At 57.6% G+C, this 27,448-nt stretch overlaps 1 protein-coding gene across 2 annotated transcripts in view; it reads right to left on the reverse strand.

Moving 5' to 3' along the window:
• Nucleotides 1–27,448, reverse strand: part of Grm4 (glutamate metabotropic receptor 4) — a 77,537-nt gene that overhangs the window by 5,043 nt on the left and 45,046 nt on the right. Inside the window, exons 3-9 of one of the 2 annotated variants that reach the window (XM_041634825.1) lie at nt 25,655–25,790; nt 23,218–23,372; nt 21,312–21,452; nt 8,641–8,841; nt 8,318–8,454; nt 5,379–6,314; nt 945–1,191 (exon numbers count right to left, since the gene is read on the reverse strand). In XM_041634825.1, the coding sequence (XP_041490759.1) occupies nt 945–1,191; nt 5,379–6,314; nt 8,318–8,454; nt 8,641–8,841; nt 21,312–21,452; nt 23,218–23,372; nt 25,655–25,790 (1,953 nt within the window). The remainder of the gene's footprint in view (nt 1–944; nt 1,192–5,378; nt 6,315–8,317; nt 8,455–8,640; nt 8,842–21,311; nt 21,453–23,217; nt 23,373–25,654; nt 25,791–27,448) is intronic. The other variant, XM_041634826.1, reaches the window with a different exon arrangement.

The following is a 27,448-nucleotide window of genomic DNA, read 5'->3' on the forward strand; positions in this document are numbered from 1 at the left end:
GAATGCCTGTCCATTTGTGTGCGAAGCGGTGTGAAAAGCTGCTTCTGCTCTGCTGCACAGGTCCTTGAAGGAATAGTGCTGGACTGGGCAGATGTCCATAGGAAGGAGCCAGGAGTCTCCAGGCTCAGGCCAGAAATACAGATGCAGCTGCACGGATGGGGGGCCCCTGCCCCTTCCCATCTTAAGCCGGAACATGAAGGAAGGGCCAGGATCAGAGGGCAAGGGTCACATGGTTCTATAGGAAGAGGCGCAAGAATAGGGAAGCATGTTGCAGAGATGCTGCTAACACAGAGTGGGGGGACACGTCAGAAACCTGGTATATTGCCCCACACAGAGGATGGGGACCCCAGAGACAGGGAAGCCATAGCACAGGGGAAGACACCGTGTTGAGGCCAGCCTCAACTTCCTCAGGGGATCAAGGCCAGGTCAAGCTTGACCCTGCTGCCACCAACTGGCGCTGTATGTGGCCTTCAGCTCAGGACCCTCTCAACTGGGACTTCCTACAAGCCCCTGGGGGAAATGCTGCTCCCTGGGGACATTAGTCGAAGACCCACCCACTCCATCCTCGCTCACCTGCCCCAGGATGGCCACGCTCTCGGTCCCCGTCTTTCAGACCCCACTAGAGACAAAGCCAAAGACCATTCCCGGGCCTCTGTGGCAGCCCCTCCCCCAAAGGGACTGCGAGCTGGAACAGGGATATGGTGGGGGTCTCAGCACCCTGCAGGAACTAGGTGAACTGGCACAGAGGATGTGGCCGCCCACAGGGAGCCTCTAAAGTTCTCTGAAGCCACCAGGAAGGACTAGACAGGACAACTGTGCTCACCGTCCACCCACTGTCTCCTATTGGTTACCTGAGAGCAGGTAGTGATGAGGCCTGTAGCTGCCTGAGCAAGAAGGGGGTGGGGTTGGGGCCGGGAGACAGAGGGAGGAGGCCATACACTCACCTGGGGCCTCCAGGTTCTCACACAGCTCTGATTTGGCTTCCCCGTTGGGCCTGAAGTTGCCCTTCTGTGTGAACTTGTTGGACATAGTGGCTGCGGTGACCACAGCTTTGAGGCTGCGCTTGCGCTTGGGCACGTTCTGCTCCGGGTGGAAGAGGATGATGTAGACTTTGGGCATGTAGAGCATTCCCAGGGACACAGAGGCGCTCAGACTCACGGAGACCGTCAGCGTGGTGGTCTGGATGTACAGCTGTGGGGGGCCGCAGGTGAGGGTCAGTTTCGCCCTTCCCTGCCAAGACTCCGCCCACCTGGCCCTGATCTCGCCCTGCTCCAGCTTCACCCGCCCCGCTCAGCTCCGCCCTGCTCAGCTCCGCCCCGCTCTGCTCAGCTGCCTCCCATCCTAGAGCGCCCTGACCTGTTTAGCACTGTTGTGGGGAATAGATACAGCTGGGATAGGCCCATTCTGTACCTGATGGCTTCGGGCAGGCGGAATCATCGTCTAGAGCTGGGACTTCAGAATTCCCGGGACTCACATCCTAGCATGTGAACTTGGGCAGGTCAGTCCTTGTGCCTCAGTTTCCTCGTGTACAGCACAGGCCTGAAAACTACAGTACCTACCTCACAGGGCTGTGGCGAGGGCAGGGTTAACAGTGTGCAGGGTGTGGGGAGCATGTCTGTCTGTGATAGAGTGGTGGAGGCCTGTGGGACACCCCCACATCCAACCTGGAGAAATGTCTCCAGCACAGCTCTTGGGGACCAGAGCTGACCTTCAAAGACACAGTCCCTGCACAGGGCTGCTGTGGGTGACAGGAGCACCCGCTAGTCCCTCGGAAGGGCTCCCAGCAGCCCCTCATCCAGTGACTACCACCACGTGCCACCCTTGTGGAACAGGCCTGGCAGGGGACCCACGACACCCAGCGGAAGACGGCTCTGGCAACAGCGCTGTCAGAGCTCATTTCATGCTCGCTCGCCAGCACTAACGGTGACAGATGTTTAGCGAAATGAAAGCCCATTAATCTGGGTGTCGGATAATCCATTCTTCAATGGCGGAAGCCCTCCAAACAGAGCCCAGCAATTGCCACAGCCCCGCCCAGGTTCTCTCCAGCCTCCTCCTTTCTGGCAGGTGATCCAGGCCCTGGCAGCCCCTCTCAGCTCAGCTGGGGCCCCAGATGCTGGTATGGAGGGGACGGGAAATGCCCCTCAGCCTGGGTTCTGGCCCTAGAGTGCAGCTGACATTCCATCCTTCCGGGAAGACTGCCAGGCCCCCAGATGTGCAGCTGGCACATGTCACCACTAGCCCTGCGGTGGAGGACACAAGCCCACCCTTCTCTCTGAAGTCGTAGGGATCCTGAGGAGTAGGGGCCCTCTGTTCTGCCATCTGTCCTGGCCCACAGTGAGATGCTGCGCAGGCCTGCTCCCCTCTTTGGGCTTATGGCCCCATAGGCAAAGTGGGCAGCATTGTGGACTATGTAATATGTACCCGGAGCCTGTGTGTGCCTTTGCCCCTCTATAAGATGCACCTAGTGCTGCATACAGTCATTGTTTCCTGGCTATTTCCCCTTCTAGCCCAGGAGTCTCCCTGAAGACACAAAGGGGTCCAGAGCGGCTCAGACTAGAGTGGAAAAGTCACAGAAGATCTGCTCTCTAGCTCCCCGGGGTCCCTAGCCACCTCCAGGTATAGGAATGGCACCCACCAGGACCCTCCGCTTGCCCCAGGACTCAGATTTCCCCTCCAACCTTGGCGCTGGTCTCTGGCTCCAGCACCGTTTCTGGGGTCCCCTGTGTACAGGTGTATGTGGCTACCAGGAGCAGGTGACTGGTGAGCCCTCCTAGAGAAGCCACACTCCTCTAGAGCTCAGGTGATGCCTGAGTCGGGGGAAGGAGTGTGGGAGGGACCCAGCCCTTAGGGTGTTCTTGAAGGCAGCAGAGTGAGGGACAGCCTGCAGTGTGACCTCACTACCTAACCATCTCCCAGCCTTGGGACCTGTGCCACCATCCTGTTACCAGGCAGGCAGCCGGCCAATACTGCAGCTTCTTTGTGGAGTTCTCTCTGAAGTCCTGCCAGCCACAGCCACGGGCCCACAGTGGCGAACAGGGTTTCATGGGAGACAAAGCACAGGACTTGGATGTGTGAGCCACAGTCCCCTATCTCTGTGCCAGGGCTCTGAGAGGCCCAGGGGAGCGGAGAAGCTCAACCCACTTTGGGCCTTAACTCAGGATGACCCAGTGGGGACTGGAACCTCCTGTATCCTGGCAACTCTACAGCCACACCCTGCCCAAGGCTGACTGAGCAGTGACCTTACAGGAAAGAGAATAACCACTATAGATGACACACCATACCTCACAGCCGTTATCCCTGGCTCACCAGAGCAGCCTGGACTGCCTCACATGACACCCAGGGGAGTCATGCACTCTTGCTAACTGTATCTGAACTCACACGCACACCTTACACCCCTTCCCGGCTGCCAGATGTACAAGCATGTAGGTGAAAGAGTGCCCCCAGCACAGCATATACACAAATCCATTCGGACAGCTGCACGGCCACCTCTATGCAACCCCCAGCACCTGCCCCTGTGCACACTCACCATACAGACAGGATCCTCAGCTCACACCAGCACCTGCCCCTGTGCACACTCACCATACAGACAGCTGTGGATCCTCAGCTCACACCAGCACCTGCCCCTGTGCACACTCACCATACAGACAGGATCCTCAGCTCACACCAGCACCTGCCCTGTGTACACACTCACCATACAGACAGGATCCTCAGCTCACACCAGCACCTGACCCGTATACACACACCTTCACCATGCAGACAGCTATGGATCCTCAGCACACACCAGCACATGCCCCTGTGCACACTCACCATACAGGCAGCTGTGGATCCTCAGCTCACACCAGCACCTGCCCCGTGTGCACACACCTTCACCATGCAGACAGCTGTGGATCCTCAGCACACACCAGCACCTGCCCCTGTGCACACACCTTCACCATACAGACAGCTGTGGATCCTCAGCACACACCAGCACCTGCCCCTGTGTACACTCACCATACAGGCAGCTGTGGATCCTCAGCACACACCAGCACCTGCCCCTGTGTACACTCACCATACAGGCAGCTGTGGATCCTCAGCACACACCAGCACCTGCCCCTGTGCACACACCTTCACCATACAGGCAGCTGTGAATCCTCAGCTCACACCATGCCCTCAGGACCGTTGGTGGGCCTGTGTACCTCAGACATAGCTCATCTCCTGCTGAGCAGGCACACAAGAGAAGGCCACGCTTACATTTGCGCTCTCTCTCTCTCTCTCTCTCTCTCTCTCTCTCTTTCCCATACTCATTTCATGGCTCCTTGCACCAGGGTATCCCATAGCTCTGGCTTGTCAGAACTTCACACCCATGGCTGCAGAAGCTTCTATGGAGACTGTGTACCAAGTGCAAGGACTTCAAACTCAGTCTCTCCACTCTGACTCCATCTGGAGGCTAGGAGAGGGGGGCTAGTGTTGGGTAGCATGGCTACACTGTATTACAGGGCAGCCTGTAATGTAGCTCAGGGTGCAACCCCACCCTGTCTGGATTCTGAAGGGGTTATCTCCGATGGCGACACACCCTAGCAGCTCCTTACAGGTACCAAGAAGTGACCCCTGGAGGGCAGGGGTCCAGGATGGGAGGGCGGGGATCCAGGATGAGAGGGTAGGGATCCAGGATGAGAGAGCAGGGATCCAGAATGGGAGGGCAGGGATCCAGGATGGGAGGGCAGGGATCCAGGATGGGAGGGCAGGGATCCAGGATAGGAGGGCGAGGATCCAGGATGGGAGAAGAGGGATCCAGGATGGGAGGGCAGGGATCCAGGATGGGAGGACGGGGATCCAGGATGGGAGAAGAGGGATCCAGGATGGGAGAAGAGGGGATCCAGGATGGGAGAAGAGGGATCCAGGATGGGAGGGCAGGGATCCAGGATGGGAGGGCAGGGATCCAGGATGGGAGGGCAGGGATCCAGGATGGGGAGGGCAGGGATCCAGGATAGGGCTGGCCCCAGTGTCTGAAGGCAGAGGTGTGGCCTCTGGGAGGAGAGGAACTCACTAGGCAGGGGTGAGGGAAAAGGAAGTCTAGCAGCAACCAACCCAGATACCCCTGCCAGACACACAGGAGAGACTCCCAGGGATCACTCCCCTGGTGATGCCAAAAACAATTTCTCAAGCTGCCATCTTCCTTGGGTGTGGGCCCACACTACAAGGGCACCCCATAGAGAAGTTTGGCGTCTGCCTGTACCTGCCCTCAGCATGGGAGATAAAAACCCCAGAGGGGGAAACCCTGCAACTGAGAGAGAAAACAGAGTGAGGTATAACAGAAGGTGTCACCCGGGGCTGCCTGGGCTCTGGGCTCCTGCTCTCAATCCCCACTCGGCCATGCCCCCTGAGCCCCCACCACCCACCTTGTCAGCCGACTGTGAGGTGCCAAAGAAGATGGGGATGAAGGCCAGCCAGACGATACAGGTGGTGTACATGGTGAAGCCGATGGGCTTGGCCTCGTTGAAGGTCTCGGGCACACCCCGAGTCTTGATGGCATACACGGTACATGTGACCATGAGCAGCATGCTGTAGCCCAGCAGACAGATGAGCGACAGGTCAGAGATATCACACTTGAGCACACCCCGGGCAAAGCGGGGGTCAAGTGTCCGCTGGTCCTGGAAGTCCACCACCGAATGGGAGGGGTCCACCACAAACCACACACAGATGCCAAGCAGCTGCAGGGAGATGAGGCTGAAGGTGATAGCCAGCTGGGAGGCCGGGCTGATGAAGCGTGGCGCGCTGACCGACCGTTTGCCCTGCTCAAAGATGCGGTAAATGCGGTTGGTCTTGGTGAGCAGGGCAGCGTAGCTGATGCTCATGCCGAGCCCCAGGAAGATACGGCGGAGTGAGCAGGTCCCCAGGTCTGGCTCTGCGATCATGAGGAAGGTCGTGGCGTAGCACAGAAAGATGCCCGCCAGCAACACGTAGCTCAGCTCCCGGCCCGAGGCCTTGACGATAGGAGTGTCATTGTAGCGCACAAAAGTGACCACCACAAACAACGTGGCAGCAATGCCCACCACAGCCAGGAAGAGGGGCAGCACAGCCCAGGGCGAGTCCCACTCCAGTTTGATGATGGGTATGGGCTGGCAGCTGGTGCGGTTCTCCGTGGGCCGCATGTCATAGGGGCAGGTTTTGCAGGTGTAGCGGTCCACCTGGTACTGGTACCCTGTGCAGGGCTCGCAGTGCCAGCAGCAGGCCATGCCCTTCACTGTCTTCTTCCGCTCACCTGGCTGGCAGGGCAGACTGCAGATGGAGCGCGGCAGCTGCTGGCCACTCCCTGGCCACTGCATCCGCTCTATCTGGCAATGACAGCACCACAGAGCTGGCTTCAGGATATGCTGGCAGCACCCAGACCTTACCCCCGCGATCATCTCTGGCTGCACACCTGGATCGGTCCATCACTGGCCAAACGGTCAGCTTCCTGGACTTCACCAGAGCTGACTGGCTGACAGTTGGAATCAGACAACTTACCCATGTGACCCAGACACCACTAACCTAGCTAGAATTGAAACTCTCAATACTCCTCTGGAGAAACTGAGTCTAGAGAGCCTAGAAGTGACACTCTAGAGTCATACTGAGCATCAGTGCAGGGCAAGGACCCCAAGAGTCCCGGCTTCCCAACCCTGAGGCCTGGAAAGCATGGTGCCCATTTCAACCCGCCTAGACCTCCGCCTGGGTGGAGCCCCTCCCGTGTGGTTCTTATGCCCTGAGCAGAGTGAAAGACAACAGCCTCACGGCTCAGCCCTGAGCTCCCTTCCACCCAGCAACTCCAGAGTCCTGTTCAGTTGAAAGGAGGAGCAGAGGTGTAATCAGAGGCCACTTAAGGAGAGCCCAATGGTTAGCGGTCCTGTACATCCAGCTCAAAATGAAGCTCAGTGCAGGGTTCTGAGGATGCAGTTGCGGCAAGCAAAGGGAGCCACGGGGATGTGTCACGCCCAGGAGTGTGTCACGCCCAGGAGTGTGTCACACTACAGGGGTGTTGTGTGTGTTTGCTGAATGCCCTCTCCTGCGGGAATGTGCCCAGATAGTTGAGGCTCTTTAGAGAGCTCCAGAACTGAGTAGCAGGGAGTAGGGAAGGGCAAGGCATAAAGAAGACCTACATGAAGAGGTTTGCATGGGCTCTGTATATTATGGGATGTATCACTCCAGCAGCCAAAGGGAGCCGTGGGTATGCAGTGGTCCTGAAGGAAAGATGAGGTCCCGGGACGATGATGGATATTCTGGAAAACCCTGGTTCCCAGGAAGAACCTAGGGTCTGCACTATGCCCGGGGGGCTGCGCACCTTTGAGAAAACACTTTGACCCATTGAGCTGCTGCTCTCCACCTGTTCCAAGAGTTGCTGGTATAAAGTCGCCTTGCCTCTTGTCACTCCCAGTGACTCCCACAGGGAGTCCCGTAGGACCTCACTAGGGTAGCTTCCTTCACCTACAGATCCCCTTAGGTAGCCTTGCCACCCTGGTTCTCTCCCTCAGCTCCAGCAAGATTGCCTGCTGTGGCTCCTCCGGCAACCGAAATCTAGTCACCCAGGGAGAAAGCTGGAAAGCCCAGCCCTCATCTTACCTCACTGCTGTGACCCGGTCCCTTCCTTAGATCAGGGTCAGAACAGGCAGCAGGAGGGTGCCAAGCTGGGACTTGGAAACAGACAGACCGGCAGGGAGGGAAGAGGGGACCTTCAGAACTATACACACAGCTACCCAGCCTTCAAGTTCCAGAGCTACCAGCCTCTCAGGAAGATTCACACCGTTAGAACGGCAGTACAGAGAGGTGCACACGCGCCAAACTGCCACTGTGAACAGGCCTGGCTGCCTCTGTCCTCTGAACAAAGCACGCCCGATCCTCCTGCTCTCTGTCCAACCCTGGAGAACCATGTTCCAGGAACAGGCTCTGTCCCTCCAAACCACGTGACCTCCCTAGGGACATTACCCTGAGACATTTGCTCCAGCTGTGAAGGCTCTGGGGTGTGGCATGAGGGGGTCTGTGCTGGGCAGCTCCTTGCCTTGAGAGGATACCTGGAGGAGACTGTAAGTTATCATGCTCTGCCCTCTGGGAACGCGCTTCCTGCAGTGCAGAGACGAAGCCCCAGACAACTCACTTACAACAACAAAACCCCAAATAAAACAAAACTGTCTCATTGCTGGGGGTATCACCCCAAGGGCACCTCTTGGGTAAAATGGCTGCCTTCTAGTGAGGTCTTGGCAGCCAGGGACTCACTCTCAGATAGCTTGGTGTCAGCCAGTGACCTCTGGCCCCGCCAGGCGCCTGCAGTCTGCCCCCCATGCTCCCTCCCTGTCCTCAGGCTTACTCTGAGGTGCAGGTGGTCAGTCCAGGAGCCGATGACTTTGTACTCAGCTGAGCCATTGCGCAGTTGGTACTGATAGATGTCATAACGTCCTGGTGCGTCTCCGTTCTCATTGAAGGTTACGGGGTTCCCTGCGATGCCTGCATGGAAGGACTTTGCTGAGCCTTCAGCCTGATGCAAAGACAGAGGCATCTCCGGGAAGACGCCTGCCCAGAACATCTGCAGAGACCGCCATTCCCACCCTCATGAGCCCAGACCTCTATACCCTGCAGTTGCAAGGCCCAGACCACCCCAGAGACAAGTAGTGTCCCGCTCCAGGCCCCCACCTGAGAAATTGACGTTCCGGATGTACTTAAGCAGCTGGGTACCATCCACGGGGTCCATGCGAGGGCAGAGTCCTACGCGGCCAGGACACAGTTCACGATGCATGGCGTGCAGTGCGTGGCCCATGGCATACACCGCGTCAATCACAAACTGCACCTTTCCCTCCTGCTCGTAGGCTGAGTCCTGCCCAATGCGTTCTCGGTCTGTGAAGGAACACCATGCGGGGCACCCGTGAGGCCCTCTGAGCTCAGCACAGCAGTGGGACCCTGAGCATGGCCCGGGCTGGGCACAGCCAGGTCTCCCCATGGCTGCTTCATCACCACGTGTATAAGGAGAAAGTGCACCAATGAAGCTCAGAAAGTGACCTCAGAGGGTAAAAGGGTGAGTCCACGGCCTACACTGTACCCCATTAGGCCCCAGAACAGCCAGGACAAGCCCCTTGATCCCGCCATCTTCAGTAGGCAGCCCTGTAGCATGTGCTAACCCTCTCTCAGCTGACCGGGATCACCAAGAAAAGTCACCCCACAGGCTTGGGAGCAGCCAGGACAGGAGCTGGGTCTCTTCCGAGGGCCTTGGTATCCCAGAAGCAGCTCTCCGTGGGCTGCCACTCCAGACCACGACACCCTCTTCCTAAGACACAAACAAAGGAGGCCCAAAGAGGCTAAATCTGGCTTCCTGGTGCCCTCAATGTCTTCCTGTTGCTTGACACCAGTTGTCACAGCCCTGCAATGCTTCCCAGTTCAGTCACGGCCTTCCCAGCAGCGGCCTGAGGGAACCCCCAGGAGCCATGTTGCCACTGATTGAAGCGCCCCACCTCCTCCACATATCCCCCGGGGTAGGGTACCATCCTCCCAGAAAAACAGCTGCCATCTTCATCAGGCCAGCTGTGCCTGCATCAGTAGCTCCTCACAGCTGGATCCCATCACAGAAGGAAGGGACGTGAGGGTCACTGGACCTCGCCTGACTCTGTAGCCACTTCTCCCAGCCACTTGAACACAGTTCTTCCCTAATTACATGTGGCCTTGGATTACAAGGAGGTTCTAGAGCATCCAAGCTGAGGGACATGGATAGAGGGAGGCTCCATCTCTGTGGCCACAGAGGAGCTGTCAAAGTGCAGACCTTCCAGTGTAGCTACTGTGAGGCCGCCCACACGCCTGCCTGTAACCCCTGCCCCATTCTCTCATCAGTCTCCCAGGTGAGCTGCGGGAGACTCAAACTTGGCTGTGACTGGGACCTTACAAGGAGGCGGTAGGGGGGAGTTACACATTCCTGGGAAGGCTTCTTACAACACTCCCCTGTGTGGCCGTCCAGACTCTTTTCGGCAGCCGTGTGAAAGCCCCCGAGCCTCCAGAGGTCAGTGGGTCTGCCAACCCTGCTGAAGCCGTGAGGGGACGAGGCCCAGGCAAGTGGCCAAACAGTATCACCTAGGCAAGAGTGGCCAGGATGGGGGCTTCTGAAGCAGCAGCTCCTGGCCTGGGCTCTGTGTGGTGGTGATGATCATAAAAACTATGCCTTCCAGGATCTGCTGAGCTTGCCTGAGTCAGAGGCTATGCTGGGCCCTGTATGTGCCTGGTTTCGTGGATCAGCTCCTGAGTATTATGTTTTTAACATTTATTTATTTTATGTGTATGACCTTTTGGTCTGCATGTATGCACGGGCACCATGTGCACGCCAATGGAGGTCAGCAGGGCATTGGATCCCCTGAAGCCACAGTTATACATGGCTGTGTGGGTCCTGGGACTTGACCTGGGTCCTCTGGAGGAGCAATGTGTGCTCTTAACCACTAAGCCATCTCTCCAGCCCCCTTCTCTCTTTGTGACATTTTTTTGAATTACATTTATTATTTATTATATGTGTGAACTCATATACCACAGCCCACATGTGGAGGTCGGAGAACAGCTTGGAGGAGTCAGCTCTGTTTGTACCATGTGGGTCTTGGGATTGAATCCAGGATGCCACAGTCCCTCTGCAATGGAGAGACTACGGCACAGATACACTGGGCGACAGGCAGGGTCCTAGCGGGAGCTAGATGCATGCGTTCTAACCCCAGGTCTCTCCCCAGTGCTGGGTATGGGAAGGAAGCAGCAGAAGGCTGAAAAGAGGGTCCAGGGCCTCAGAGGTGTTGGTAGGAGAAGGGAGAAAGTAGACAGGGACTCCAGGAAGCCCAGGGAGCTGGAAAGCCATAGCCTAGCCATGGAGCGAAACAAGGGCACCGGCTGGGTCTTAGCCACACTCCCAGATTCTGCCCAAGGACATGGAGAGCATGCACAGAGGCCCCATGGGCTGGATTACCATTCAGCCCCCACTGTCTAGGAACTCTGGAGGTCAACATGTCCATCCCCCTGCCCATGGCACCTCAGAATCAGACCTGGGGTAGGGAGAGCTCAGTGCCATTTCTAGTGTGTACCCCACTATCCAATTCCCTCACACCAGTAAGGCATTTACGGTCCCCTGAATCCTGGAGGTGGGGCTGATGGGCCATGGCACCTGTCACTAGTGGCTGGCTGGTCACTTAGACTGCTGGCCAGGACTATCCTTGGCTCGGCCAGGGTAGGTATTCATTGGTTAGGAGTGGACAATGGAGATGCCAGCAGCAATAGCCTGGTGCAGGGGAGTGGTTGGTTGCCTGCCTCTACCCTCTTGCCACGAGAAAGAAAACAGAGGTCAGGAGAGGCATGCTCTAGCCACGCAGACAGGGTGGGGTCTCTGGGCGCCATGGCGAGTATCCCGATCGCCAGAGCCAGCCTGTACCTCCTCCCACCACACTGCCCCATGCCTCCTCCGAGCCCCACTGTCTAATCTGCTAACGGTACTGTCAGTTCCGGGTCAAGACACAAACAGCTGGAGCAGCAGAAAGCGGATCCTCCAGTTTGCCCATCCCATCTTCCTGTCAGAGCCCCCACCACGCGGTGCTGAGAGGCCAGGAGAGAACACGGCAGCAGAAGATGGGGGCTGGGCTCAGTTCCCAAAATTCTCTCCTAGAACCAGCTCAATATCCCAGCCAAGACCCCCTCCTGGTACACCACACCCAGGCCCTGAACCCCATTCCCTCGCAGTCCCCCGCCACCTTCACTCAGGGCACACTCAGTAAGAAGTCCTTTATTGGGCAAGGATCGGAATGCAGCAGGAGGCAGCAGCAGAAAATGTGGCTCCAAGGCCAGCAGCTCCTCTGGAGCAATATCCTTGACCTCTCCCGGTCCTGGCTCCCCCTGGAACCTTTCCACAGAATCATGATGGAGCACTGGCTCCGGGGCCACTCTGTGCTTCCTCTGGGGTCATAGGTCTCTGGGGAAAGGGATGCTAAGGATGCAGACACCCTCCAGGAGCTCTCCTGACTCTCCAACTGGCAGTATCACAGGGCTGGCTGATGCCTCAACGTGCTAGCCCAGCTACAAATGACACAAATTAAGATGGCCACCCGAGAGTACCCAGGCTGTGAGGGCCTTCTCATCTCTCTCTTCTGTGTCTCTCCCTCTCTCCTTCCTTTTCCTTCCCTTCCCAGCCTTGGACTCCTAGCCTGTACCCCACAGAAGGTAATAATGACCGGCTAAAGTGCCCTTCAGTGGGGTGGTGATCTGAACCTCTTGCTCCACGGACCCCCCCATACCGCTCTCTCTTCCTGCCCCAGGCCCAGACCATCCTCGTGTCTAGCCAGGCCAGAGACAACATTAGGGACCCCTGTCAGCAGGTCTAGAGCAGGGAGGTGGCAGGGGAAAAGGGAATCAGTGTCCCCTCTCTCACAGATGCACAGAAGCCCAGGCCCAGCAGGAGCCTCACAGCTCTGGGAGGAGGTGAGGCATGCGTGCAAAGAGCCACAGGAGGAAATAAATTCCAGACACATGGCGCAGTGACAGCAGCAACAGTTTGAAGATGTCCTAATTGTGTCCCGGGGCACCGTAAGGCAGAGATGCATTTGGCTCAGCCACGGGTGACAGGCAGCGGGGAAGGTGGGGAGGATTTTCTCTCTCAAAGCCCTGAGCGGTGGTTACTGCAGAGACCGCAGCCTTTGTCGCCAGGTTGTAAATTGTAATCGGAATGAGTTTTCAAGGTTGAAATAATCAGAGTCCACAGCTCCTCTCTACTCCCCCACGTGAGCCCACCCTGCCACCATCCTGAGTGTCATTCCTGTAGACACTTTCAGGATTGAGCCAGTTCCCTCGCCAGCCAGATCCACACGTTTGTATACACACACACACACACACACACACGCCCACACAAGGACATTCAAATAAACACACTTGCGATACACACACGAGTCTCCTCGCTCTGGACGGAACCACCCCATAAGGAGGTGTGGACGAGACTCACTTCCGTGTCCTCTTCAGCCCTCCCAGGCTGAGCAGGCTTTAGACCTGACTCCACGCCCGCCCGTTGTTTATGTTTTTGTTTGGTTAGTTAGGTTTTGTTTGATTTTTGGGATAGGGTTATACTCTACAGCTCAAGATAGTCTCCAGGGTGATCCTCCTGCCTCAGCCTTTTAAGTGCTGAAATCACAGCTGTACTCCACCATGCCAGGCAGGAGCAGGTGTTTCATAGCTGACTCCAGGAAAGTGCGAAGAACTGGAAGCGCGGGGGGGGGGGGGGGGGGGGGGGGGGGGGGGACACGACACGGACACATGGGACAGAAACCAAGTGTTGGGGGATGTGTCTCCCTGGGAACCTCCAGGACATTGCAGGTGAGGGGGCCTGCTGAAGCTGGCTGAGTTCAGTGGGTGTCGCACAGCCTCCAGAGTCATACCTTTGAGGCCACTCCCTCCCAGGGTTCCTTCATTTTCTGGCAGCCCCTTCTCCCCTCCCCCTTCCCCTAACCTCCTGCTCACTCAGATGCTCACAGCGGTGTATGCTGACACCTCCCTGGGATCCTAGACCAAGCTCCGGCCTGTCCTTGGCCCACTCCTCCTCCATCCTGCCCCTCCGTTGCCTGCTGAGGGCCAACCTCAGCTTCTTGTCCTCTTTTCCTGGTCTGAAGTCCTTCCACAGGTTCCGCAGTGACAATGAAAAATTGCCGGAAACCTGACCCGTGCTCACCACTGTTGTGCCGTCCCTCCTGTGTTACAGCCAGCCTCCTTGCCATCTCCACCAATCACCCAGCAGCCTCCTTCCCTGGGAGCAGGCAGCAGGTTGAAGACCCTTGGATTGGCTAGGCTTTGCTGAGTGCCTAGTGACCTCCCTAGCCGTCCTTCTCTAGACTTGCTCTGCTACAGCCCTGTAGGAGAGGCTCTCATGGGTCCATCTCAGGCCCTCTGCACACACACACCGCCCTCTGCACACATACACCGCCCTCTGCACGCACACACCGCCCTCTGCACACACACACCGCCCTCTGCACACATACACCGCCCTCTGCACGCACACACCGTCCTCTGCACGCACACACAGCCCCCTGCACACACCGTCCTCTGCACACACACACCGCCCTCTGCACGCACACACCGCCCTCTGCACGCACACACCGTCCTCTGCACACACACACTGCCCTCTGCACGCACACACACGGCCCTCTGCACACACACACTGCCCTCTGCACACACACACCGCCCTCTGCACACATACACCGTCCTCTGCACACACACACACACGGCCCTCTGCACACACACACCGCCCTCTGCACACATACACCGTCCTCTGCACACACACACACACGGCCCTCTGCACACACCGCCCTCTGCACGCACACACCGTCCTCTGCACGCACACACTGCCCTCTGCACGCACACACCGCCCTCTGCACGCACACACCGCCCTCTGCACGCACACACCGCCCTCTGCACACACACACCGTCCTCTGCACACACACACCGCCCTCTGCACACACACACCGCCCTCTGCACACATACACCGTCCTCTGCACACACACACCGCCCTCTGCACGCACACACCGCCCTCTGCATACACACACACCGCCCTCTGCACACACACACCGCCCTCTGCACACACACACCGTCCTCTGCACACACACACCGCCCTCTGCACACACACACCGCCCTCTGCACACACTGCACCCTGTACACACCGCCCTCTGCACACACACACCGTCCTCTGCACACACACACCACCCTCTGCACACACACACCGCCCTCTGCACACACACACCGCCCTCTGCACACACACACCGCCCTCTGCACACACACACTGCCCTCTGCACACACACACTGCCCTCTGCACACACACACTGCCCTCTGCATGCACACACTGCCCTCTGCACGCACACACCGCCCTCTGCACACACACACTGCCCTCTGCACACACACACTGCCCTCTGCATGCACACACTGCCCTCTGCACGCACACACCGTCCTCTGCACACACACACAGCCCCCTGCACACAAACACAGCCCCCTGCACACACCGTCCTCTGCACACACACACTGCCCTCTGCACACACTGCACCCTGTACACACCGCCCTCTGCACACACACACCGCCCTCTGCACACACACACTGCCCTCTGCACGCACACACTGCCCTCTGCACGCACACACCGCCCTCTGCACACACACACCGCCCTCTGCACGCACACACCGCCCTCTGCACGCACACACCGCCCTCTGCACGCACACACCGCCCTCTGCACGCACACACCGCCCTCTGCACGCACACACCGCCCTCTGCACGCACACACCGCCCTCTGCACGCACACACCGCCCTCTGCACGCACACACCGCCCTCTGCACGCACACACCGCCCTCTGCACGCACACACCGTCCTCTGCACGCACACACCGTCCTCTGCACACACACGCCGCCCTCTGCACACACACACCGCCCTCTGCACGCACACACCGCCCTCTGCACGCACACACTGCCCTCTGCACGCACACACTGCCCTCTGCACGCACACACCGTCCTCTGCACACACACACCGCCCTCTGCACACACACACCGCCCTCTGCACACACACACAGCCCCCTGCACACACACACAGCCCCCTGCACACACCGTCCTCTGCACACACACACTGCCCTCTGCACACACTGCACCCTGTACACACCGCCCTCTGCACACACCGCACCCTGTACACACCACCCTCTGCCCTCTGCACACACACACCGCCCTCCGCCCTCTGCACACACTGCCCTCCACCTGACCTGAGCACTTTCTGCTCACCACACACTGCTCTCTTGACTGTCCAAGTTATCTAGGCTCCCGGAGCTCCCAGCTTCCCTCCAGTGTCCCCCAGGACCAGTTCTTTCCTCTCTGGAGCTGTCAGACTATACCACTCTCCTGGCCGGACTTCCGGAACATTCTGAGGCAGGTTTGCTCAATGAGCACAGGCTAGGCAGAGTCAGCCTCTCTCCCTCTCTCCCTCTTACCCTGTCGTGTGTGTGTGTGTGTGTGTATGCATGTGTGTGTATGTATATGTCCTGTGTGTGTGTCGAGGACCAGCTTCATCAAGTATACCACTTACCAGGGTTGGAGCAAAAATAGGCTCATATTTTTAGGTCTCCGTGTGTGTGTGTGTGTGTGTGTGTGTGTGTGTGTGTGTGCGTGTGCGTGTGTGTAGGCCAGAGGTCAACTTCAGATGTCATTCCTCAGAAGCCATTCACATAGGGATTTTTATTTTTGTTTCTGTTTTGAGGTAGGGTCTCTCACCAGCCCAGATTTATTGTGTGGGCTAGGCTGACTGGTCACCGAGCCCGGAGATCTGTCTGTCTCCCTGTCCCTAGAACAGAATCACAGGCACACACACATCCACACATCGGGCTTGGTAAGCTCAGTTGCTTACGCTTGCAAGGCAAGTGCTTTCTGACTGAGCTGTCTCGCAGCCACAGAGCCAGCCTCTAAATAAAAGCCAGCGATTTCCGGGCCGCGTAACCCAGAGAAAGGCTTGCGCATGCTCCGGTCACCAAACACCTGACAGTCTGAACAACTACTAGTTCATAATGGGTGCAAGGTGGCACATAGTAGGTGTTCCCAAAACACTGTCCTTCCTCACTTTTCCCAAAAGGAAGACTTCCTTGGTCCCTCCATGGAGAAGAGGTAGGAAGATCCTAAAGAAGCCTAAGGCAGGACATCTCTAGAGCCCTAGGTCCAAATCCCAGCTCTGTCATTACCACCTGTACGACCGTAGGCCAGTAAGTGCTTACCTCACCCGGCCTCAGGTTCCTCATCTGTAAAGTGGGTTGCCTTAAAGATGATACACAAAATCCTAGGACAGATCTTGATGCATGGGTGAATGCAGTTTAAGCTGTTGGGATAGCTGTGCTGCTGTCGTGGCTGCAGCTAGCACGATGGGTAACCAGCGCCTCCCTACACAGCCCCTGCCATCCCATCCTGCCCTCCCTCTCCGGACTTCCAGCCCCTGGGAGCAGCCAACAGTAAATTTTTCCGATCTCCTCATAAACCGAGCCTTCCTCCGCTCAGCCATCACCTGGTTGGCAGTGCTGTCAAAAAGACGGATGCCACATCTGCTTTGTTTATGACTTTAATTCCCAAGCCTGCTCAGTGAGCTCCTGGGGAGGGGCTGGGCACAGAGGAGGCAGGTGGCAGGCACTGCCCTCCTGGGCCTGACAGCCTCAGACTGCTCCTCTCCATGACTTGTCTCAGTCAGTGTGGGCAGCCCACGGGCCAACAGCAAGCCAGCTCCCATCGTCCCAGTGAGGTTGTGAGGGAGGGCCAATCCCGTCCCAGGGCTCTGGAGGTTGAGCAGGGTGGCAGAATGCCAGTTACAAATGAGGACCTGTTCAAGGTCACGCTGGCAAGTGGTGGCAGTGAGACACACACCCAGGTCTCCAGCTCCCACAGCTGTACTGGGAGAAACCCATGCACTCGGGTGCCTTCCTCATCTGCATCCACATACCTGTACCCATCACTGCAGCCAGCCCTCCGTGCACCCTCGAGCGATGCTGAGACCTCTGAGCCCCCCAGGTAGCCCCACCACTTAACAGACCCCAGGGAATGAGCACTGCTTCTCTCTGACCTCCAAGGACCCAGGGCCAGGTTCCACGGTCCCCAGCATGGCCTGTCTTGCTGCCTCTTCTCCTCTTTCCTGTCCCAAACAAAGTTGTTCCAGAGGAAGCCACCTTCGGACCACTGCAAGGAGCAGAGCAGTGCCGATAAGGGAAAGGGCTGGAAGCCAGGCTCCAACGCAGTGGGAAGGTGCCCACGCAAGTCCCACCAGGCGCCTGGCTGTTCGGATGAAGATGAAAGAGGCCCTGGAGTTAGGGGGGAAAGAGGGAGTATGGGGTAGGGTATGGCGCCTACTTCAGCTCCAAGGCCATGATACTTAGAGTCAAACTGCATCCAGCCAACTCTACCACCATGATGCTTGGGAGGGACCTCAGTTTTCTCTTCTATGAAATGGGTTCTAGGCCTGAGACAGCCTAAATCACCCGCCCTCAGGATGACATCTTCTACAGCAGAACAATCTGTACCGACAGACTCGGGGGATAGGCAGGTCTTCCACTGGGTGCTGTCCCTCCATGGCATCCTATCCATCCACTTGTGCCTACACCAATGACTGCCTCCCTCCTCCCCCTCCTCGCCACAAAGCCCCTGGTGTCTGCAGAGAACAACTGGGGGATTTAAAACCCTGGTGTTCCGGGTAGTGTGGTTCCAGGAGTAGGGAGGCGGGAGCAGGAGGATCACTGTAAATCTGAGACCAGCGGGCTACAAAGTGAGACTCAAAAACAAACAAACCAGGCCTGGTGGCACGTGCCTACAGTCCTAGCGCTTGAGAGGTGGAGGCAGGAGGGTCAAGAGTCCAAGGTCACCCTCAACTACGTCAAGACTTTGAGACCAACCTAAGCTTTAAGAGACCTTGTAAACAAGATAGATGCTCTCGGGACAGGGTGCCCGACTGCCCCACAGAGTCAAGGACGAGCATTCATGAGTTTCCCTCAGGTCGTTTCCTGTGCACTAAGCTGCAAATCCAATGCCCCACCCCAAGTCCCCATTTTAGGCACCAGGGGAGCTTTAAAAGCCACTCCCACCCGTGATGGGGACCTCAGCACTCCCCAGGTGGCTCTAAAGCAGAGCCAGGCTGCAAAGCTTCCGCTTTCCAGCTCAGAGAGCCTCCATTAGCGCCCTCCCTTCCTCCTGCAGACCCCCCTGGGCTGCTCACATCAGCCCCATTTCTCAGAGGAGCAATCCAAGGCCAGAGGGTCACAGAGCTGTCCCCAGGCACCCCGCAGAGCTCCACACGCTCAGAAGGCCTCTGTCTGCTCCATCAGGCAGTGAAGGATCTGGGACTGCACCTGGGCACTGCCTCAGACGTGTTCAGTCTGAAGCTGAGTCTGAATCCCCACAGACAGGAGGGGACTCCAGAGAGCCCTGGTCCTCACCTAGATGATGGGGCAGGATGCCCCAACTGTCCATCTCACCCCACTTCCAGGCATGCCTACCCACCCTGGGAACTGGCTCTGGGAAGTCATGATTAGGGTGTCCACACAATGTTCCCACCCCAGAGGGACACAGGCAGCAAGTGGACAGGACATATGATCCACCTGCTCATGAAGGCTCAGCCTCCGTCACTAGACATGTGCGTCTCTGTATGTATGTATGTGCGCACGTGTTTGTGGGGAGGGGCACACATGCACATGTGTGTGCAGAGGTCAGATGACAGCCTTGGGGTCACTGCACGTGTACCTTTCACCTTTTGTTTGCGAGCTGTGCAGAAAGCTAGGGACCACCTCCTCTCACATCCCCGTGCCCCCCCCCCCGTCTCTCCATCCCTGGGATAACAAGTGCAGGCCATGCCTGGCTTTTCTTTTTATTTGGTTTTATGGTTTAGTTTTATGTGTATATGAGTGTTTTGCCTGTGTGTCTGTGCACCATGTACATGCAGTACTGATAAAGGCCAGAAGAGGGCATCGGATGCCCTGGAACTGGAAGTACTGATAATTGTGAGCCGCCCTATAGGTGCTGGGAACAGAACCTGGGTCCTCTGCAAGAGCAGTAAACGCTCTTCACTGCTGAGCCGGTGAGCAGTAGGGATCAGAACTCAGGTCCTCACATCTGCAGGGCGAGTGCTTTACCCACGGAGCCATCGCCCCAGCCCCATATGTCCGTACTTGCACGGCCTCTGTGATTCCTGCCTGACACTGCTGTGCAACCTTTCACACTGCTTGGTCTCTCTGAGCCTCCATAGCCTCTTTTACACTTGGAATGGAAGGGTTTTAGAGTTGGGAGGGTGAAATGAAATCCTGTCAATCAGAAGCCTAACGTGCAGAAGCATGAGAAACAGACTCATGAAACTCCACACGAGACCCACACACACTCCAGCTCAGGCCCACCACTTGTGCACATGCATAGTTACACACACTGCCCCCCCCGACACACCCACACACATGTTCTGCAGACTGTGACCCCAAGAGGATGGCACTGCCCAGTGGCTGCTCGTCCCTGTGGGCTGCAGCCACCAGAGGGCAGCATATTTCTCATGCTCCCGACCCCCACTCCACCACTTCATCTAGCTCCTTCCCTCCCCCCACCCCCACCTAGGGAACCTCAATCGCCAAAGATTCCTTGAGGCGCATCTCCACCCGCATCTCCCGCATTAGCTGCCCAGAACACTCCAGAGGCCATAAGACAGAAGCCTTTACCCTCGGTGAGGTACCACATGAATATAGCACCCAGAACCCCAGGTCACACAGGGGGCTCCGGCCGCTGAGCTGCTCAAATCCAGAGCTCTCAGGACCTGGGTCCAGATGCACATGAAGCAAGGGCCAGGCTGCAGTCTCGGGGTGGAGAGCTTCAGGCCTTGGTTCAAACCCTGCCTTGGCCCTTGGCACCTGTGGGAACTAAGATCCCTTTCTCAGACCTCCCCCCACGTGACCCCTTTGGGGCTTAGTTTCCCCCATGGTGCTCCCTGTGGCTGTGAAGGGCGGCTGCCCTCCCCCACAGCTCTTCCTGATCCTTTTCGAATGGATTTTGTTTCTACAGCGCATCTCCCTCTGACCCAGCCCATGATTTATTTATCTTGTTTATCGTCTGTCTCTCCATTAGAATGAAAACTCCATGAGGATTCAGGCGCTTTTGTTCTCCATCCTCCATAAGAACAGGCCCAAGCGGTCCGTGAGCAAGCCCAGTGCTTGCTGAGTGATCGGTGAAGCCCCTGGCGGGCAGGTCGGGGGTGCCCGGTGCTGAATGGCAGGCATGGAACTGGCTGTGCAGGTCAGTCCAGCACAATGAATCCCAAGGCAGTGAGACACCTCTGTGAGACCTGGGGGCCAACCTCCTCCAGCTCTGCCCTCCAAGGGAACACAGTGCAGGCCTCGCACTCTGAGCTCTCAGAGCCACTGTGGGCTGCGCCCTACTCTGGCTATAGCCCTGTTCCTTCAGCCCCTACCAATTCCACTCTCAGGCCCCGCCCATCGCACGTCCACACGGGAGGGGCAGCCTCTGAGTACCAGTCCTTAAGCCTCACTAGTTAGGCTCTTGACTCTTCTGGATTTGGCCAGAGAACAGGGTTGGTGCCACACGATTGGCTGGAGTTCCGGAGCCTAGCATCTATCTGGCCTCACAGCTAGCAGGCACTGCCGCCACTCCCACAGGCTCCCACCCCACCCCCACAGTCCCCACCTTCTGCAGGCTCCGCCTCCCACAGGCCCCTACCCCACCCCCATAGTCCCCACCTTCTGCAGGCTCTGCTTCCCATGGGGCCCCGCCCCTGCAGTCCCCACTCCCACGGTCCCACGTTCTGCCGACACAGCCCCACCACAGGTGCGTGCTCACTGGTACACTTCTTGAGGTGGCTTCCCTTCTTGAGCGCATGGCGGCTCAGCTTGCAGTGGAAGTTGTCCTCCCAAAACTCGGCAAACCAGATGTTGCGCCTGTTGTTGTCCAGCGTGCGGCTGGAGAAGTATCGGTCGAACCCTGGCAGGGAATGGGGGTGTCAGGGCCTCCTCCCTGCCCTCCACACACACACCCAGGCAAGCAGATAACCGGGACCAGGAAGGAAAAGAAGCATCCTCTGACCTGGGACCCAGACAAAGCTAAAAAAATAAAAACAAAAACAGACACGGCATAGTTTTGTGCCATGCAAAATGAAAAGAGCTGGGTTAGGACCCGGGGAGCACATATAATTTAGGGCCACAGCCTGCATGGCAGAGATGCCCTCACGGGTCAGGCCCAGCCTGGGCACATGGAGGAAAGTGTGGCCAGAGAAGGCAGGGGTCACTTAGAGCAAACAACAAGACCAGGTTGCCTCCTCCATCTAGAACATCCCCATTGCCGAAAAAACTGTGGGCTTCTCTCGCCTTCTGCAAGCTGCCCAGCTCCCTTCCTGTTCAGGCAGCTCTACCTTGGGGATGGTACTGGTAGGGCAGTGCCCTCCCCCTCTGCCCAGAGACTCTCTAGGCTCATCCCATCGGGGATCCCAATGGAACTCAGGGGACTGTCTGAGTTACGAGGGACAGAGGGAAATGTAGTCTGGCCTGTGATGGGGCTGGGCAATTCTTTGTTGGGTGGACTATTATGGGATGTTTAATAGCACCACTGGCCTCCACCCACCAGACTCCAGGAACATCACCCAATTACTATGACAACCAATCATATCTCCAGAGGAGAACCAGCGGCCAGGTATGGTGGTGCACACCTTTAATCCTAGCACTAGGGAGGCAGAGGCAAGTATATCTCTCTGAATTCAAAACCAGTTTGGTCTGCCTAGTGAGTCCCAGGACATCCAGGGCTACTTAATGAGACCCTGTCTCAAAAAAAAAAAAAAAAAAAAGAACAGATGAGAACCAGTGTCCTTAAAATGTTCCCAACGTCCCAGACAGAAAGGGTACTTAAGTCTTGGGTTCAAATCCCACTTCTGTGAGTCAATGGCAGAGCCACAGGGAGGCCAAATGAGGACCTGGCAAAGGCCGGCATCTGTCGCACGGCACCGGTTAGTCGTTTTGTGCTCATCATGGCTCAGTGTGACTGAGGGGGTATGGAATTTTCCACTGCCTGTGCTGGCTGGGCCTCAAGGTGAAGAGAGGACACTCTATGTGACCTTCGGCAAGTGATGGAGAGGCAGATGAGAGGCTGGCTCCTGAGGTCCTTTCCAGGCCTGTCACCTCAACACTGGTTTTCACCAAGTAGAACAAAGGTAACCTGTCATGAGATGGGGTGCTACCAAATCAGGCTACCACCAGGACGCCGACCTCATGCCCCACACCCTGCAAGACTCCGGCCAGAGAGCTTTATTCCTACCCAAGATGATTGCGGCTTTCGCCCCAGAAGAAGGGGTGTGGGCAAGGCAGAAAGGAAGGGAGGCAAGACAGAGCAGGGTGCCCAGTCCCTGCCACTAGCCCTGAGCAGGCTTCACCCAAACATGCTGTCACGCAGACCTCTCCTGCAGAACCCTCTCCAAGACAGGGGAAGGGTCCCAGATAGGAGAGGGATGGGTCAGACAGGCTAGGGACTCTGTCATGACCACATGCCTGGCTTATCCCACAACCCAAAGCAGCTAAGAAGCCACAGAGACAACCCGGGCCTGCTCTCCAGTTCCGTCATGCTAGAGGCCTCTGCATGCAAGCGGTTACAGGCCAATGAAGAGGTAGACAAGACAGGGGACAGAAGAGCATGGGAGTAGACAGGAAGCCATGAGGGAGGACGGGGGGGGGGGGGCATCATCTCCACCTGCTGGGCCTACCTCGGACAGACATCCTCTTGGGGAGGATGGTGACAGCACCCTCGGCCACCTCCTCCAGGCGCAGCACGGGAGCGCTCTTGGAGCCCCAGCTGTCAGAGCCCATCCAGAAGAAGTGGCCAGTCTGGTTGGCCCTGCGCGCTGCTTCCAGCACCCTCCTGTGGGGACACAGCAGCCCAGCCCAGGTATGTACGGCTGCCCAGCTGCCCCACCCTCCATGCCTATCTCCCAGGCTGTATCTGGACCCTCCATCCACACTCTAGAGCCCAGAACCCATGCCTGCTCCTACTCCCAGCCACAGAGGATACCCCACGCACAACCTATGCTCACCCCCAGACTGTACCCTCGCCCCTCGCCCCTCGCCCCTCGCCCCTCGCCCCTCGCCCCGGGCTCACAATCACTGCTGCCTGCCAGTGCTCCAGGCCTGGAGTCCCCAGCTCTTTGGCCTATGCCTATCCACGTGACTACAGTGACCTTTCTCATCATCCAGTAGGCTCATCCGTGAGCCTACATCTGGCTCTGCAAAGACCACCCGTGTGTCCCCAAATCTATGTCTGCCCCTACTTGGAACCCTACTTGGGTTCCAGATGACATCTGTGGAACCCCTATCCTCTCAGAGGCAGGCTCTCCGGCATCAGGCCACCCCACAGCACGGCTCTCTTTCACATGGATGCCACAAGGTTCTCGTCCATTCGGCCCTCCTCCGCCAGAGGTCAGACCCTTCCAGGACTGCTCCAGTGCTCTCAGCCCTAACCGCTGCTCTTCCGGGCGGGGGGAGGGGGGAACTGATCAAGGGTCACAGCCCAAGCCCATCACAGGGCTGAGGAGACCAATGGCACTCCGCTGGTCTTGAACTGGGTCTCTCTCGAGTCCAGCTCTTCAGAGGGAAGAAGAGGAGTGGGTAAAAGTCCCTTGACCTCACTCTCTTAGAGAGGAGTTGGGAACTCTCCTGTGGGAGACAGGGACCCCAGATACTGCTCGTGCAGGCCCAGGGTCCTGGGGTGCGAGGTCTAGGCATGCAGAAGTCTAGGGGAGAGTATGAACTGGACTTCTAGAGGGAAATATTCTCCCCAAGCCCTGGAACCTGCTGCCAAGCCAGCCCACTGTCACCCAAGGTCCCTGCTCTCATCTCTGCCAAGTCTTGGCCCCTTAGCAGGCCACCACCCACCTTGGGCCACCACTAATGGCAGATGGGGCAGGCACATGGAACCTCAGCCACAGTCCTGTTAATGCTTCCTGAGTCTGAGAAGCCAAGGGGAGTACGGCTCTCATTCCACACCCAGGCCATCACCTGCGTCTATTTTTACCTCAATCCGCTTCTGAAAACACTGTGGATTTCCAGAAACAGCCTGCCTCCTGCCAGGCTGCCCATGTGGCTCGGCAGAGTCCCATCCAGCCCCACCCCAGGCACAAGGACCCGGACCATCACCCTTCTTCCCAATGGGGGGCTTCTCTGAACTAGGGTCCCCTCAGAAGCAGGGGTCCCCAAGTGGAATGCGCAGCAGGAGGCAGGGCTGGCTCTAGGGGTGTCGGAGAGGAGCCAGGGGGCAAAGGGAAGACTCAGAGAAGCCTGCGGTCACTAAGCAACCATTGCCCTCAGGGCATGGAGAGCTCTGGCACCAATATCTGGGGGACTTGTGTGCTTTGAAGAGGTTCATAGTGCCTGCCTCTGTCCCAGAGGGTTCCACGTGAGACCATATCTGCCTGGAAGCCCTGTCTGAGTGGGTCCTTTCTCCCCCATTCCTGCATTGTCCCAGGGTCTTCTGTGTTGCTGCAAATCAGGGCTCCGGGCAGAGTATAGGGATGGGTTGGAAGGGGGAAGTAGGGCCAGCATTGACCTTAAGGGGCTCCAGGAGAGGGTCACTGAGACTGGGGCTCACTTTCCTCTGTGAAATCAGGCCTACCTCTTCCCCCAGTTCTGTTCATAAGCAGGGTTCTCTCTCAAAGGTGAACCTCAGGGACCTGACAGGGGTTTCTAGAAGCGGGGGTCAAGTGAGAAGCGAGAGGAAAGGAGGGAAGCTGGGAAGGGTCCGCAGAGACAGTCGGTAGAGGGCCCTTGGGCTGGTGACCTCTGACCCCTGTGCAGGCGTGGAGGAAACACGGAGGGACTGGCAGGGTCTCCACAGTCCTTGTGCTTAGAGTCACCAATTCTGGGGTCTAGGAAGGAGCCCACCTACCACAGTGAGAGCAAGAGATTAGGGAACTTGGCTGAGTTCACACCTCCAGCAGGTGAATTAGGACTACGGAGCATGTCTCAAGTCCACGAGGCGGCAGCCTCTCCCCTAAGTGTCCCACTGGACACTTGGCTGGCAGGATGGATGTGGGAAACAGAGAGGGGAAGGGTTCTAGCCTGGGGGTCCAACCGCTCTGATTCACCCTGTGCCCCTTCCGTCTTCCTGGAGGGACATGCCTGGGCTTCTATCTGCCGTGGCCACCCTACCTGATGTCATCCTCGTTAGCAAAGATGATGATGGCCCTGGCATTGGATGTTTCCAGGAGGCGTTTGATGATCTTGTCAAACTCCCCGGTCTTGGGTTCCCGAGGAATCTTCACCGACTGGGCGATGCACACGCCTCCTGTGGAGAGGCCCCACCCATCAGCCTAAGTGACCAAGTCTGAGATCCCCACTTCTCCAACACAGCCCAGGAAACTGACTCCCAGAGACCCACATCACGGTCACAAACACCAACCAGAGAGTGAATGCAGACCCTGGGTGGAACACGTAAGTACGCTGAGCCTCGGTGTCCCTGGTGGAGGCTAGCAAGAGCCATACTGCCTATGTGCAACCTTGTTCTTACCAGTTAATGCTGGGTCATCTCAAGGCAGTCGCTCAGCCTCTCTGCATCTCAAAGATCACATTTATAAAGTGGAGATTAGAAGGCGACCTAGTTCACTGGCTTCTTGTGGAACCTGTGAGTCAGCGTGAGCAAACCCGCTGTCTCTTGCCCAGCAAGGACCTGGAAGCATCGGCTATTTTTATCAGTATCACCTGAGAAGGTTCTTTGAAGGCTTGAGTCTGAGAATAGCCGCCCTGGTCACTGGTGTCCCCGCACCCATGTCTGCACACTTCCTATCCCTGTCCCAGAGACCCTGCACCCCACAGGTCCTGGGGCAGGGCTGCATGTGCGGCTGCTGGGGTGGGCCAGGGTGAACACAGTGTCCCAGGATACACCCAGCTTTGTGGCCAGCGGACACCAGGGAGCACTTTGAAGTCAGTTCCCAGAGGCTCTTGGAGAGGCCTGTCAGGTGGGTGCAGGCAGAAGACCATGCCATTCATATATTAGTGGCCCACCTGCATGCCCCCTGTGGAGAGCAACCGAGGCCACCTGTGGTCACCACTGCCTGGGGCAGGCGAGGAAACTGGAGCCCAGATAGTCTGCCTGGCCCAGCCCTACCCTGCCAGGAGCTGGGGGCTCTAGACAAGACCCTCGAGGCCCCTGGTGGAGCTGGGGAGCATCCTATCTCTTAAATTGTGGCCAATTCCATAGCTGCTGTCCTATGTCCCCTGGGCTTCCACCTGGTCTGTCTGCACAGATGCCATGCCCCCAGGTGTTAGTCACACTGGAGGCCCCGGGGGTGGCAGCTCCAGGAGGCTACGTCACAAGAGGACACAGAGCTGCGTGTGAGAGGGCAGGAGGTGGCTTGCTAGCTGGGCAGACATACACAATGGCAAAGGCACTCACTGAGGGTGGCTGTTTCAGCCAGGGCACACATGTGTACGCGCGCGCGCGCACACACACACACACACACACACACACACACACACACACACAGAGGACCGGGTAGTCCTTTGATCACTCCTAGACACACAGCAAGTCTCAAACATGGTCAAGGGAACCAGGCCCAGGGTCCTGATCTGGGCCTCCGCCCCTTCCAGCCATGGGCCACAGAAAGAGCCCGGGAACGGCCAGCTGCCCTCGCTGGCTGGCGGCGTTCTAACGATGGCAGTACTCAGCTCCTGCCAACCTGCCATATGGTCTCTCTCCAGTTAGAAAATGGGCCAATGGCGACGTGTCTTCTCCCCCATCTGGGGAGACAGATGGACAAGAGGAAGAGGCTAGTCCAGGCAGTGGGGATGGGCCACCTGGCTCAAGGAGGAAGTGGGAAGCAGGAGTTTATCTCCTACAGGGAGAAAGTGTTAGGTTAAGATACACCCCTGGGCCAGTGCATGCTGGCCTGGCCTGCATGCCTCATCTTGCCGAAAAGGAGGAGGAAGAGGGGATGGCTCATTGAA

Source organism: Microtus oregoni, unplaced genomic scaffold (assembly GCF_018167655.1).
Source record: "Microtus oregoni isolate MIOR12 unplaced genomic scaffold, Mior012 000046F_ref0000063, whole genome shotgun sequence".
In the NCBI taxonomy this organism is placed as follows: Eukaryota; Metazoa; Chordata; class Mammalia; order Rodentia; family Cricetidae; genus Microtus; species Microtus oregoni.